We start from the raw sequence: 14129 nt of genomic DNA on the forward strand, positions 1-14129 counted from the left end.
AATATAGTAAGAGTTAGCCTTATTAAGTACAATAAATACAAATCTGCTACAAACTCTTCAAATCATATCTCATACAAAACTAAATGCTGGCTGCTCAAGTCATGTTTGAAGCAGATGTTCATCTTCAATTTGATAATCTGATTTGTGGTAAATTAAACTCTTACATGAAAAGAAGCAATCTGCTCCCGGTCTAAAGGCTTCGTCACAGACAGCTGTCCTGAGATGGGGTTGATGATGAAGATGCCTGTTGGAGGCTGGTCAGCTCCTGGGCCAGTCACACTGTACCGCAGCGAGAGGCTTTTATCACGATCCGACCTAATCTGTGTGTCAAAAAGATTAAGTTTACATTAGCTACAAACAAGTGCAGGACGGGACTGCTGCTGAGACAAGCAGCAGCTCTTATTTTCTCCTTGTTCCCTGAGATGTACATGCAAAAACAATTATTCTGGAAATGGTACAGAGTTGGTATAAAGTCTGAAGTTCTTAACAGCACTCTTTGTTAGCAACTGGTCAAAGGACATTCAGAAATGTAAAATTATCCCTGTTTATTCCTCAAAATAAAAATGACTTGTGTTAAACAAAAGCAAGCAAATGCTTTAAGCAGAATTGTTTAGATTTTAGAGAAAACATATAGTTTCATAAAATTACACAGGAAATTAAAAGTGTGATTTGTGTTTCTCCCCTTCTCCTACACCTTCTCAGCCCAAAGCTACAGGCTCTCTTCCATGACAGGCCAACTCTTTAGAAACTCACTATTTTTGCTTAAACATTGAATTTGTTTCATATTCCAAGGAAACAACTGAGGGGCAGTGCATCTGTGAGGAGCAGCTGAATCACCAGCGCACACATAAAACAGAACAGAGTGAAACTGTGTCCTATCTATTTGGGCTAATGTTCTGCCAAGTTCCAACAAATTGATCATGACCAGCCAATACCATAGTTGGAAGCCAGCCCAGAAGAGGCTGGCTCCTGCAGTGGCTCCTTGCAGTGGCCACTTCTGGGCAGCAGAATCCTGTGGAGGAGCTGCTGTCCTCACCCCATGAGATCCAATTTCCTTTGGTCTCCTGGTGCACTCTGCTTCCTGCTCACTCCCACACCATTTCCCAGGCAAAGAACTCCACTGCAGGAGACTGGTGAACTCCTGAACCAGCATAGACACGCCTTAACACTTACCACCCAAAACAAGGTCATCTTCCACCAGCAGAGATGCATAGGAACAAGTTAAACCCCAGGAAATTAGATGCATCCCAGCATGCAATGCACAGGTAGCAAAAAGAAACCAACCCAAAAGTCTCTGATAAATGTCTGGATGATGAACAAGACATCATTTACACAAAATCTCTTCAAGAGCTCTCTGAGGGACACTGAAACCACACTTCTATTAACTTCCTTACCCTAACTAATTCCTGAGGAAAAGGTCCTTTGGAATTTTCTGGTAGGTTGATTGGAGGAATAACCCAGTCTCTCTTCTGCCTCTTCAGAGAGCTGCTGTGCTTGTATTGTTGCCATGGAAATATGATTTCTTCAATTTTCCTTTGGTCCTTTCCCAGGTACAAGATAAAATTAAGCACATGTTAGAAGGAGAATTACTAGCAGACATTATAAAGTAACTCAGGTACAATTACATAATTGACTGAAAGACTGTCTTTCCTCTGTGTTCATCGAACTGTTTTATTTGCATTCACAGTGCAGTTTGAAAAGAACCAATATCATTTACAACTTCACTGCAAAATTATAAGAACTCTTTTTTTCCTCATTTAACTAGGAAGAGAAAGGGAATTATAAACCATTTATAACATGGCACTACTATGTAAACTATCTGGCACTTTCTGAGAAGTAGTTCATATTTTGCAGAATTTAATAGTATGCCTTTATGTATTTCTCATTAGCTAGAGCTTCAGTTCAGGTAATGTGCTACTGTACTCTAAATTTAGATCTGGGTGTGCTATAATGTAATTTGAGTTCCAAGAGAAGTTTAATACATACTGGTAAGGAATGTCTCAAATATTTATGACCCTATTAAATCCCATAGAATTAATGCTGTAATTATTTTAAACCTATGTCAGCCATGATGGATGCAGTAGATGACCCACTTTACACACTGGGCATTAATCTCTGCTGGGTGTCAACATTCCCTTCCCATTCCCTTCTATATCTGCAGTCACTTCATCCTTTGGATGACAGCATACACAGCTTGCTTGCTTAAGGTTGGAAACAGGGTGACAAAAACATCTTCCAAATCTTTTAAAAGAAGAACTTCTTTTTGATCTAAGCAACTGCATCACAGAGTATGAACAGACCCCCAACTGAAGGCCAGATTCTACTCCTCTACATGCTGATGGTAAGGACACCTGAACAGTCTTTGGAATAAACAGGGCATGTGCTGGCACATTTAAGCATCTGCTCTTTTACGATGCTTCCATGAACAAAATGTCAGTATTTCCATTGTTAAAATCATGCCTTAGCAAATTTAACACAATCACCAAGTAAGCAAACAAATAACAGGATTGCACAGCAGTGGTCTCCAGTGTGTTCTCAGGAAAAATGTATTGCATAACCACATTACCTACTTTAGCATTATGCTTAAATCTTCAATGTGTACCTATTACAGGTATGTTAATCTATGAATAAATTTTGTTCTTTATCTGTAAACTAAGCACTTCTTCACTAAGGAGAAGGCAAGAAACAGCAGGCAAAAGTAATATGACAGAAAAGGGTAAACAACCTAATACACTTTTCTAAAATAAACACATTGCTAATTGCATATTGCTATGTCTGATTTTTGTTACAGTACGTGGTTTATCCTATGGCAGCTTCCAGCAGAGGGAGACTATCTTCCTTACCAAGTAGTGCTGGAATCATGAATAATTTACAGTCTCCAATTTGATTATGATGGGACAAAACAAAGCAAATATTCCCTGCCAGAAGTGCATTCCTACTTACTGCTGTAAATCTACAGTTCCCATCTAATAAATGTAACTGATGCATTCTATCAGAGATTTGTTTATTTTGTGGTTATATTTAACCGCTTGAATAAATTCTACAATACTTTCAAGCAATTTAAAACAAAGAAATGGCTGTGTGAGACTTAAATTCAGGTATAAATCTCACGCTATACAAACAAAAAGCTCAAACACGAAGAATCCTATATAGTTAAACAGGCATGTCTTTCCATGCCTTAGCAAAACTACAGAATACAAGATGATCAAAGTTCCTTCTAAAGCTCCAGCTTTGCATGCACTAGTGTCCATTAATAAGCTGGTTTATGGAGAAGTTCATGACAGGCAAAATTAAACCCCTGTTTTTAGGCCTCTTTGTGGAGATACATTTATACAGGCTGCGCTAAGCTCTTGTTTTACCTTTTCTGAAGCCCCTGTGAAGGCTGGTTCAGGGGTTAGCTTCACCCTCATTTGCCATTCTTGCTGGGTTTCCTTGTCTTGAGCAGACACGACAAACTCAGTGGGCTCCGCTGAAAGTTGAAAGCTTCGCTCTGCATAGACCACACCATCTTCACCTACTCTGAAATCTTCTGGCTCACTGCTACCAAAGTGTATTTTTTTGTTTCCATCACAGCTTCGAAACCTCACTGTAAAACAGACATAAAATGGCAAACAAACAAAAAAAAAATTGAAAAAGAAGCCCACTTGAATTCACAGTGACATCAAATGCACTAAGAACAAACTCAAAAGCAGAGATACTTAACTTGCTGCTGCTATTATCACATGCTATTACAAGTCAGGACTTGTACTTTATCAGTCAGTCTATGCCATGTAACAATGATATTCTTCTGTGGACTGGTAGGCAGAGATTTTAACCCTAGACAGGAACAGCCTCCCTCCTACAAATTTACCCCACCACCAGCAAGAAAAACATCTCCTTCCATGCCCTATGTTACATTTCTGTCAGTTGCTAGTTGGGTTTGCATCTCAATATTCGCAAAGATCCAGTCAAGCTGATTTATTAAAAACACTCAAAAAATTTAGTTATGTGCAACCATAACTGCAAACACAACTGTGTTTCCAGCACACTCTCTCTGCCAATGGGAGTAAGGCAGAAAACCTGAAATATGTTAAAAATATTAAATTCTGTGCCCACAGCAGCCTGTGATTCAGTTGTGCCATCTCAGGAAGACTACTTATGAGTTCTGGGATGGAGTTTCCTTGTCCCTCATTGACAAGATGGAGGAGGCAGTAAATGCCTCACAGAGAAAACCTGAGTTAACGACCTTGAGTTTATCATTTGGTTTGGTTTTTTGTGGTTGTTTGCTTGCATTTTTTTTTTTTTTTAAGCTACATTCTGTACCACACATGTCCCTTTATCTACTTAGGAATTACCTATTCTTGTTTAATTTCCTCCCTTCTTCATTTGTTGTGTCTGAAAGACACACACTGGAACAGGAAGTCAGTAAAACCGAATGTAGAGATAACGATGTGTTGTGCACAAAACAGAACTGGTAACAGGTTACTGCCTTCTCTACCCAATTCTTTTCACCACCACTTATCTTCTGGGTTACTGCAAATAATAGTAAGTAAAAAAATGAAAGTGTGCTTTTATAACCAATGATCGCTCTTTAATGTTTCTAAAGCATTATGAAATATTTTGATTGTATGGGCAATAGAAGTGCAAAATACCATTATGAAGGTTGTGCTGAAATCCACATAGTGAAGATGAAATGAGGCTTTATGCCTCATTTCAGTTATCACACTTTTTATATTGTGCTAAACCATGCAAAAACTATTTAGCTTCAAAACCTAAAGGTCCTTCTCAAGAAAAATCACTACTAAATGTCATGCATCATGTGCTTTTGTAATGTACTGTTTTCAGCAAGGTACTAAGAAGAATCATGCTTTTTTGTATTTGAACTTTAAGGACCAAGCTGATGTTCAGATACCAGACTAAATTTCTTTCCTTATTGCACCCTTTCAGTTATCCAGAATTCCCCATTTGCCCTCTCCTGACAGAAAAGACTGTATTTTAAAAGGGTCCATCATATACAAAAAGGAGACAAAGCACAGCACTATTCTAAATAAATGATATACCATCAACCTTCTTAATCTTGCTGAACTGGGCAGCAGGGATACTGCTCTTTCCAGACAGATCCCAGAGTCTGAAGGTCTTTCCTGTGAAAGGCCAGCCCCACCTTGGGGAGAAGAGTGTGCCATGTCCACAAAGCACTGAGCCCTGAAAGAACAAACCTGCCTGGGTAAAAGGCTGAAGCCTCACCAGCAGGGCTACTCCTGTGATCCTCCTTGGAGAGGTTGCCTCCGGTCTTCCTCATAAACAAAGAGACTGTTTTTCTAAAACTCTAGTAAATACTCAGACTCTCATGTAAGTTTTCATATTTTTAAGCAATTCATATGGCACATCAAGTCCATCCTACCTGCTTTATCAGGTACACTGACTTCCTTCCCTATAATCTACAGGCTACAGATCTGCAGCATTTGGAGAAGATGACAGATCTTCTGGTTTGCTGTTCACACAGGAGGAGAAAATTGACAGGCAGAAGTTCCAGTTCCCAGATGTCAACCATCCCATTGACCTCCCACTTTTTTCAACCTGGGCCTTGCAGCTTGAGTCAGCCCACTGCAACACTAGGTTGAAATGCAACAGCCAAATGAGAACATGCATGACTCTAAGCCAAGAATATAAAACTATTACTTAAAGCAACTGCTCCAGTATGTAGAAATTACCACAGTTCTAATTCTGTAATTCTTGCCCAGCACAGAAGTAAAAAGATGTCCAAGAAGAGCTTACTCCAAAGTCACTACATCTAATGATATAAGAATGTAATGACTGGACTGACTGGACTATTAAACAGTGCTATTTGTACTTTGTTACAGAGGCACAGATGACTGAGACCCCAAGCATGGAGGAAGCTGGGCATCCTCAAAATGACATCACTGTTAACAAACAAACCTCTCAGAAACAGTTCACGTAAGCAAAAAAAAACCCCAAAAAACCCCACCAGCCAGCAATATAACCCATATCTCTGTGCCTCTTCTAACCTCTCACCTCAACTACAACTGCTCTCAAAACCTGCTTTCCAGAAAAGTCTCTTGACCAAAAGGACAAACAGCAAAGCCAGCTCTACCTCTGGGTCTTCTCAGACTTACTTCCGAAAAGTACAAGAGTGGGAAAGAGAATGAATTTTAATATAAACTTTGATCATTACTGTTCCTCAAAAAGGTGAAAGCTAAAATGAATATTTGTCATTATGGTCTGAAAGACCAAGATATCACAACAATATTTTATAAAAAAGTGTTTCCTAACAATTGCACAGTAGCAGAATAGATTCCTATTTTAGATATTCAAATTCATAAAGAAGAAGATTTCTTTCCCCCCATCTCCTTACATACAGACTCCAGCAGCACAAAAATAAAACAAAAAATCCACCCTGCTAGCCACTTCATTGATATTCTTCCCCCAGGCGACTGGGTATTATGAAATTCAATGAAAATCCCTTCCTCTGACAGGATCCTGGTAAAAACATATAAAATTGTCAATGTGAGAATTATTCTCCCTTTGCAAGAAGCACACATTAACGAATTACAGTCAAGTATAACCATCTATAATTAAATTCCCTTGACAGAGTACAGGTTGTGCAGTAGCTATTCTCCCCCCAACCACATGGTTATCAGTCTTGTAAATTCGATTTAGATCACTTTGCTTCATTTTTCAGTGTTCAACTAGTATGAACAAAGAGTGATTTCTGACAGTAGGTTTTCAGGCAAAGACTTTTTTTTTGCAAAAATGCTACAGGAAATATTTTTTTTACTGTGAATAATGACTGCTTATGCAACCATGTTCTTTTCGAAAAACCACAGAAAAGGGAGGCATACTTTCCACAAGTCACTTTATGTTGACAGATCAATCACAGATTCTTTTCCCACTTAGAAAAAGGTTAACTAGATATAATCTGCAGAATCTTAGTCACTTTATATGCAATACAGTAATCAAGTATCTGATTTTACTGCTTTTTAATAACACTCTGCATAAATGATCAGAGTATCATAATCTGTAAAAATAACTCGTGGATTTTTAAGTATTTTTGAGTATCCTGTGCATCTTCTGAAAGTATTTGCCTTTTATAAGTATATTATTTGAAAGCCCTGGGAAGTACTCAATCAAAATCAAAGATAACTGTTTCAGTTTTTGGTCATATAAAAGCAATAATATGCAACATGGGAGTAAATGCATTCAGTTCACAGGCTCAAAACAGGGCTGTACACAAGGATTTATAAATGTAGGGTCTTCAAACAGAAGAAAAATTGTATTTAGTATTAGCATATGATTATAATTAAATATTATACCTTAAGACAAAAGACGATTCATATCCTAATTTGAGTCTTCTCTTGTCTTAAAACCAAGGCAAGTATATTCCATTAAATAAAGAATAAAAGAGGACCTCTGAGACTACAACATAGCAAAATGAAAGCCTACAGCTCCATGGTATTAAAGGAAGCTTTCAGTTTAACACTCTTGCATGGAAGTAATTACAACATATGCATACACGTGTAGTGTACAAAACGTTAAGAACTAGACATGCAAATTCATTTAAAGTGCACTAGAGATCACCACCACTCATGCTCAGGTCTAATAAGATGAATGATTCATAGTATCTATAAAATACAGCTACTCATGCTGGTTTGCACTCTTTGACAACGTGCTTCTGCTCTTTTTGTCCTAGGCAAAGAATATCAGAATTACTTGATCCAAACAAGGACTGAGCAAAAAACCTGATGTTAATAATCTAGCCCATTGTACAATATTTCATGAACATATATATTCATGTGCAACATAGAATATTAATACAAAATTTTCATTACTCGTTTTGATCAAGAGACTGGGCTTGTCATCTGGATTTTCAGCACTTAGAAAATAATTCAATTCACATCTAGATAACATCCACATGCATACAAGCACACTAGTGTGCTTCCTTCTGTAAATTTGTTAGAATGCTACTCTTCTTTAATGCTCTTCTCAATGCCTAAGCACCAACCTCCAGGCACAGGCTCACTTAGTAGACATCATGGAAAATTGCAACAAATGCCAAGTGCTAACAACACATGTACTTCAGCAATACAGTTAAGAGTGTGCATCATAAAACAGAAAACCTACAGCTATTTAATCCACTTGGGATCGTTTTGCAACAGACAAAATAAACAGAATAAGGAAGTATCTTAGGTATAACTACCTACTAGATACCACTTTCACCTTTGACAGATGGAGAAATTATATGGAAACATTCTGCTTGAACTGTGTAGCCATCTGCATACTCAATATCTGAACACTTTCCAAGAACACTCTGTATTAAACAAGTCTTCTCAGAGAGAGAAGCAGGAGAAAACTACAGGAGAAACTCCATATACTGCCCCACCCCTCCCCCCCTTACTTCATAAATTAGTAATTTATTCATACTGGTTACTTCTGTATCTGTAAGATGATCTGTTAGTCCTACTGGCATAGTGCACACGCTCATATTTCAGTTCATGGTTTGTTGGAGTGGCATGTGTAATGCCCATGAGACATCCTTTACTATAATTATAGATGACCTTCAAAAGAACTGGGTTTTTGACATCCTGGCGAACTGCTATAATCACAAAGAACTAAAATACATTCTAACTTGCCTTTTCCATCACCACCCTTACATTTGGTCTGACTTTACAACTTCCTGAAACCATCTTGAAATCTTATTAAATATTATTTAATATCTAATTTTCTGATATATGGGTTGTCTACATCAGCCAGAAAAATGTTTGCATCTGCAAACTGAGAACATTAGCTACGGAAATTACTGAGTCAAAATAAATATGAAATATAATCAGGTTATTTTAGGCAATGGCATTTCCCTACCTGTATTGTAATTCCATTTGTCATTATATCCTTTAGAGATATTTCTATACATCATTGTTGTTTCTAAAAGTTTCTTCTAGTCATTTTTTCTAATCCCTTTTTCTTCTCTGCTTTTATATTTACGACCTGTAGTTTATCCCATACTCCAGACCATCCAAAAATCTCAAAGTGCTACTCATTTTGAGCCTCACTGCAGTAACCAAGCTGTGACACTTGAAAAGAAAGCTGCCTGTCAAAAGACAGCTACTTACCAAAGCCTGCTAATTCAATAATTGCTTCTGAAAACCTGTGCCTTCTACTGAGCCCTGTGTTCTGCCACCCCAGCCCACTTGGAGTAGAGGGCTGCTCCAGCAGGTCACGCAAGCCCAACTGGAGTTTTGCCACTTACTAAGGGCCAAATACAGCCTATTTGCTTCTAAATCCTATTTACACTTGTTTTCAACATCTTTACAGCCTGATTCCACGGGTAAGACTGGTTATGAAGCTCTCAAGCGGCGAAGAAGTGTCACATCAGAAGGTTTCAACTGAGATGAAACTGAGGATGTATTCAAGCTATTTACCAACTTTAGGTGTTTCATGATCTGACTAACAGCAGCTTAACTTCCCACTTTTCCATGATGAACTGTTTGCTTAATTGTCTATTCAGTTAGGAAAACAATAATTAAAAGGAAAGGTGATTTGCAAGAATTAGGTTTAATTCATACTGCACACTTTTTTCATTAATTGAAAGCAGTTTGAGTGATCTGCAGCAGGTATTAGGTAAAACCTAGTACTGATATGGGACTTTACCCTAGGGAAATAGTATGTTGAGTACTCTACTGTACAAACTCCTAAGTTTTTATAAAAGTTGTATGTTATGCTGGTAAAAGTAATTTGTACTGGTTACCACAACCGTGACTCAGTGCAATTCTCTCTCCTGCCCCACTCCTGAGACTGCTAGTTCTACACAGATAAATATGCACGTTTCCTAAAATAACATACTTTCAAAGCAATCTGGTAGTCTACATGACAGAAGAACAGTGGACATAAATCTCCCTCTCCCTATTTCTGCAACATATTCTTTTTCATTCTTAATTTGTACAATTACTGTGAAAGTTTTTCTTTTAAAGTATTTTGTTGCAAGGTACAACTGGGAAATATTAAAGCTCCTTCCTACATTCATGAAGACTCTAATAATTCAAACATTAAGATCTATTTTTAAAGTACTTTCTTTCATAGGTAGCTATCACTAGACTGCCTAATTCTTGCATTCACAGGGAAAGACTCACACAGTTCTTCAATAAAATGCCATCTAGTTTCCAGTTCCCATAATCCTCTTTGTTTACAGAACAAAGTCGTAACAGGCATGCCAGAATGAAAATGGGGATAATGTTCTTTCTATTTGATAGAAATCCTCTGCAGCTTTTCAGTATGGGAATACCAGCCATCAGCAAAACACAGGACTGGTATCTCAAACAGAGTCCAAATTATATCTGATTCACTGACTCTTTTCAGTCCTTGCCTCTACCACTCACTGGCACAAAGATCTGTGCTTTTCACACCCCTTTTGTCTTTATTTTAGAAGAAATAAAATGTAGAAAAAGAGAATAATCATCTTCAAGAGAGAAAGTATTTGTATTTCGACAACTGCTTTTGTTTTAAAACACAAAAAGGTTTCTTTCAATTTTCCTCCGCTCTGTATTGTTTAAGGCAGTTTCTCTATAGATGAGCCCATAGGCCCCTGCAGAGTTTTGCACCAGCTTTTTTTCTAAATGATGCTAGCTGAAAGAAAACTCAGTAATAAATGTCATTCCTGTACTCTGGAGTATGCAATGCACCTTTAATACTTTCCCAAGTATACCATTCTACACAGTAATAAAAAGAAGGATTAAACACTAATCTCTTATACCCATAATGCATCAACTGACTACACCTGCTAAAATCCAATTTGGTAATTAAAAAATGTATCTACTGAGTAGTCAAACCAGGAGACTAAAGGGAAAGTACTGTCTCTGCAGATAGCTAACAGAAAATGGTTTCAAAATTGAGGCACTTAACACAAACCTATTTTTACCTCTATTCATTTTTATGTGACCTTAAGCAGCGTAAGAAACAAATACCTACAATTACAGTGCAGCAATTAAAGGGCAGTTTTTGTGCTACAGTAATGACTTAAATATCTAGTAAAAAACTGGATAAGCTGCTTTGTCTTTTATTCTATCTTTAGAAAATGCCAAAAAAGTTAGCTCTTTTTTTTTTCCTTTTCCCTTACTAGCAATAAGGAAAGTGAGAACAGAGAATAGATGCTTTTATATGTTCTCTATGCTAACTGTTCTTGGCCTGAAGTCCTTTTAGGCTTCAGGTTTCAAGTTTTTTTTCCTAGCTCTTCTCTCTTTCTTCTTTATTGTTCCTTCTCCCTGCCTTTCCAGGTGTTCTGTTTTCTAGTTTAAAGAAACCTACTTTATTCCCTGATGCTCCAATTTTTTCTGTCCCCTCTTTCAACTCTGCTCCTGACAGAGGTGCTGAGGTGTCAAAGCATTGCTAATTTCAGGCTGCAGCTTAGGCTTGGAGCACACCTAGGCAAAAAGACCATCCCAGGCTGTCTTTACAAAAATAAACAAATATCTAACAAATAAAAATATCCAGGCACCTAGAGTTTCCGTGAAAAGCCAGAACTTGCTGAAATATCAAATGGGGGAATACTTACAAATGAGCTGATTATCTATTTTATAAATTCAACCACTCAGCAGCTTTAAACAGTGGCGTAAGCCCCCACACTGAAAGGGGTTTAGGAACAACAACAGAACATAGGAGAGAAGCATATATCACTTTTAGACAATGTGTCACTTCTTATCATGAAAAGAAATACAACAAAATAAAATTAGGGATTTTTCTCATTAAATTACAGGACTACTCAGGCAGAGTGCTGTATTTGAACTGCATTGCATCAAACAAAAAATTCCCAGCACTGATAAAATGGCAGCACTCCTCTCAACAATCCATTAAAAAAAAAAAAAAAAAAAAAAAGTCTTGAAGCAGATGTGGGAACACTTAATGTTTTGTATTCTGCTGCATACCCCAGGATACCACCTGTTTCTTGAGATCACATTTGGCAGTCCCTCCCACGTGGCTATGGATGCTTCAAGGGGAAAGGGGACAACTCTCCCTAAACTTGCTTTTCAGCTCCTCAAACCAGCACGTATTTGAATGCAATGACCCTATACAAATACCAGTACAGATTTTCCTCTGCTTCCTTCCTTCCTCTGTCTGGTCTGCCCAACACTGGTGGCTTTTGTCACTCTCCCACATGTCACTCCTCTGGGCATGCTACGGTCTAATTTTCCAAAGCTGCAATTATTCTTTATGACTTTTAAAAGATCCTTAGTCATACTCTAGTTACTGTGACAGCTCTGAGCGCCACTTCTTTGCTAAAAGACGAAGGCTGTTATCCTCTGGAGGGAACCTGGAGAACCTTCCAGCCAATGGACATGGACACAACTGCACCAGCATCCCCACAGCAAACAGCAGGCATGGCTGATCTCAAAGCAGAACCACCCTGTAACACAGGGATGCTCATTTCCTAAGCAAATGGATAATGGTGAAAAAATACCCTGCTTGAACACTGTGCTTTTGTATTAAACAAGGGCAAGAAACCTGCCAGTTGCCAAAGGGGGTGGAAGAGACAGCAGGGACAGCCCAGCAGTATTTACACTGATGTGGTTAGATAGCAATAAAAACTATAAATCCCATGGATTATAGTATCACTGGATCATGTCCAGTAGGCCTCAGGCAGAAAACTAGTTGGCATGGCAGCTTATTGGTATCTAGTCAGACCTCAGGTTTTCATCATTATTATTCTTGAACAGAGATATCTGACCTTAAAATTCAGAAAAAGTTCTTGGTGACTGGTGCAGGCTAGTACAGAGTATTTCACAGTCAGGCCACAGCAGTGCAGCCCATAACAAAGCAAAGTTATATGTCTACCATATTATGAGGGAGTACCTGTGGCTGAAAGTAACCCCTAAATGGGTATTCACTCCCTCCGCGTATTGTTTTCAACATTTAAAATAGTTAAGGTGACATGCTAATTAGCTGATTACCATTAAAGAGGGGGGAAATAACAAGGAAACTATCAGGAAAATGCCTGATTTCACATATTTTAAGATTATTATTGGGATTGTTCATGGAATCTTGCTACAGGATCTCTCCGAATACGCCTCACATTCCCCCTCGATGCAATATATGTGTGATAAATGGGCCAGGAGACCAGCTCCCTTTTAATGCCTTTATGAAGTGATCAGCTCTGGGTGGTGCCTGAGGGGTCGTGCACACCGCTGCTGCTCCCTTTGGCGACGCAGAGGAGGAGGTGACCAGTTTTGCTTCACAGCAGAACTGGGGCTTCCGTCCTCACGAGCGTGCCTAGGAAGACGTCTTCTGGCTCGTCGGCTAGGGCCCTCATTCTAGTCCAGTTCCACTTAGGTGATGGTGACCTCTAAAACCCTGCTGGTGGAGCTGAGGGACTTCCCCCCAGCAGGTCCAGTCACTTAGTTCTTCAAATTTTAGGTTGGCTCATCATTTCTACGGTCTTTTGCTGGATTTTCTCGAGCTTTTCCTTAATTTGCATATTCCTGGGAATGTTTCTGGCCTCCATTCTGGGGAGCAGCAGAGGCAATAGCCGAGGGATTCAGTAAGGGTACAGGTAAGGGGGGTGTACAACCAGGGTGTGTGTAAGGGAGTACAACAAGGGTGTACGTAAGGGGGTATTACAACTGTAAGTGCATTAACAGCTCTAACCACATTGAACTTGTTCATAACATATGTGTGCAGCTGCTTTAAAAAAGATGAAGAACCACTAGTATTAGAATTAGATTTAATTACAAATATGTAGGAAATTACTTGACACTGCTGACTATGGAAGTTCACCTAAAACACTGCAACATCATAGGGAAACCTTAATGTCATCACAAGGGAGCAAAGAGTAATTAGTACATACATTATGTATTTTTCTTCACAAGCTAGAATAAGTACAATTATCAGAAAGAAAAAATCCAGTGCTGGAATACTTTCTAGTGATTTGCACTTGATGAATGCTCTCAACTGATTATTAATTATTTTTATCTTCTTGGTTGACTACCAAAACCATATTCTCAATGAGATGAAAACCACCCATCCTTGTAAGGTCACCAAGTATCAACAGCACAAAAGGGAAAACAAAAGAGGAGGAGAAACTTGGACTTTCTGTGTCTACGCTGCAGAGTGGGGACCTCAGACTTGAGTATTTTCAAATTATTTTTTTT

The 14129-nt window shown here is 38.5% G+C and overlaps 1 protein-coding gene across 1 annotated transcript in view; it reads right to left on the minus strand.

Annotated features, from left to right (window-relative positions):
• CDH2 (cadherin 2) overlaps positions 1–14129 on the minus strand; it is a 121585-nt gene that overhangs the window by 34621 nt on the left and 72835 nt on the right. The window contains exons 3-5 of the mRNA XM_053977486.1: positions 3360–3586; positions 1395–1541; positions 165–320 (exon numbers count right to left, since the gene is read on the minus strand). Coding sequence (XP_053833461.1) covers positions 165–320; positions 1395–1541; positions 3360–3586 — 530 coding nt within the window. The remainder of the gene's footprint in view (positions 1–164; positions 321–1394; positions 1542–3359; positions 3587–14129) is intronic.

Source organism: Vidua macroura, chromosome 1, assembly GCF_024509145.1.
Source record: "Vidua macroura isolate BioBank_ID:100142 chromosome 1, ASM2450914v1, whole genome shotgun sequence".
NCBI classification, from domain to species: Eukaryota; Metazoa; Chordata; class Aves; order Passeriformes; family Viduidae; genus Vidua; species Vidua macroura.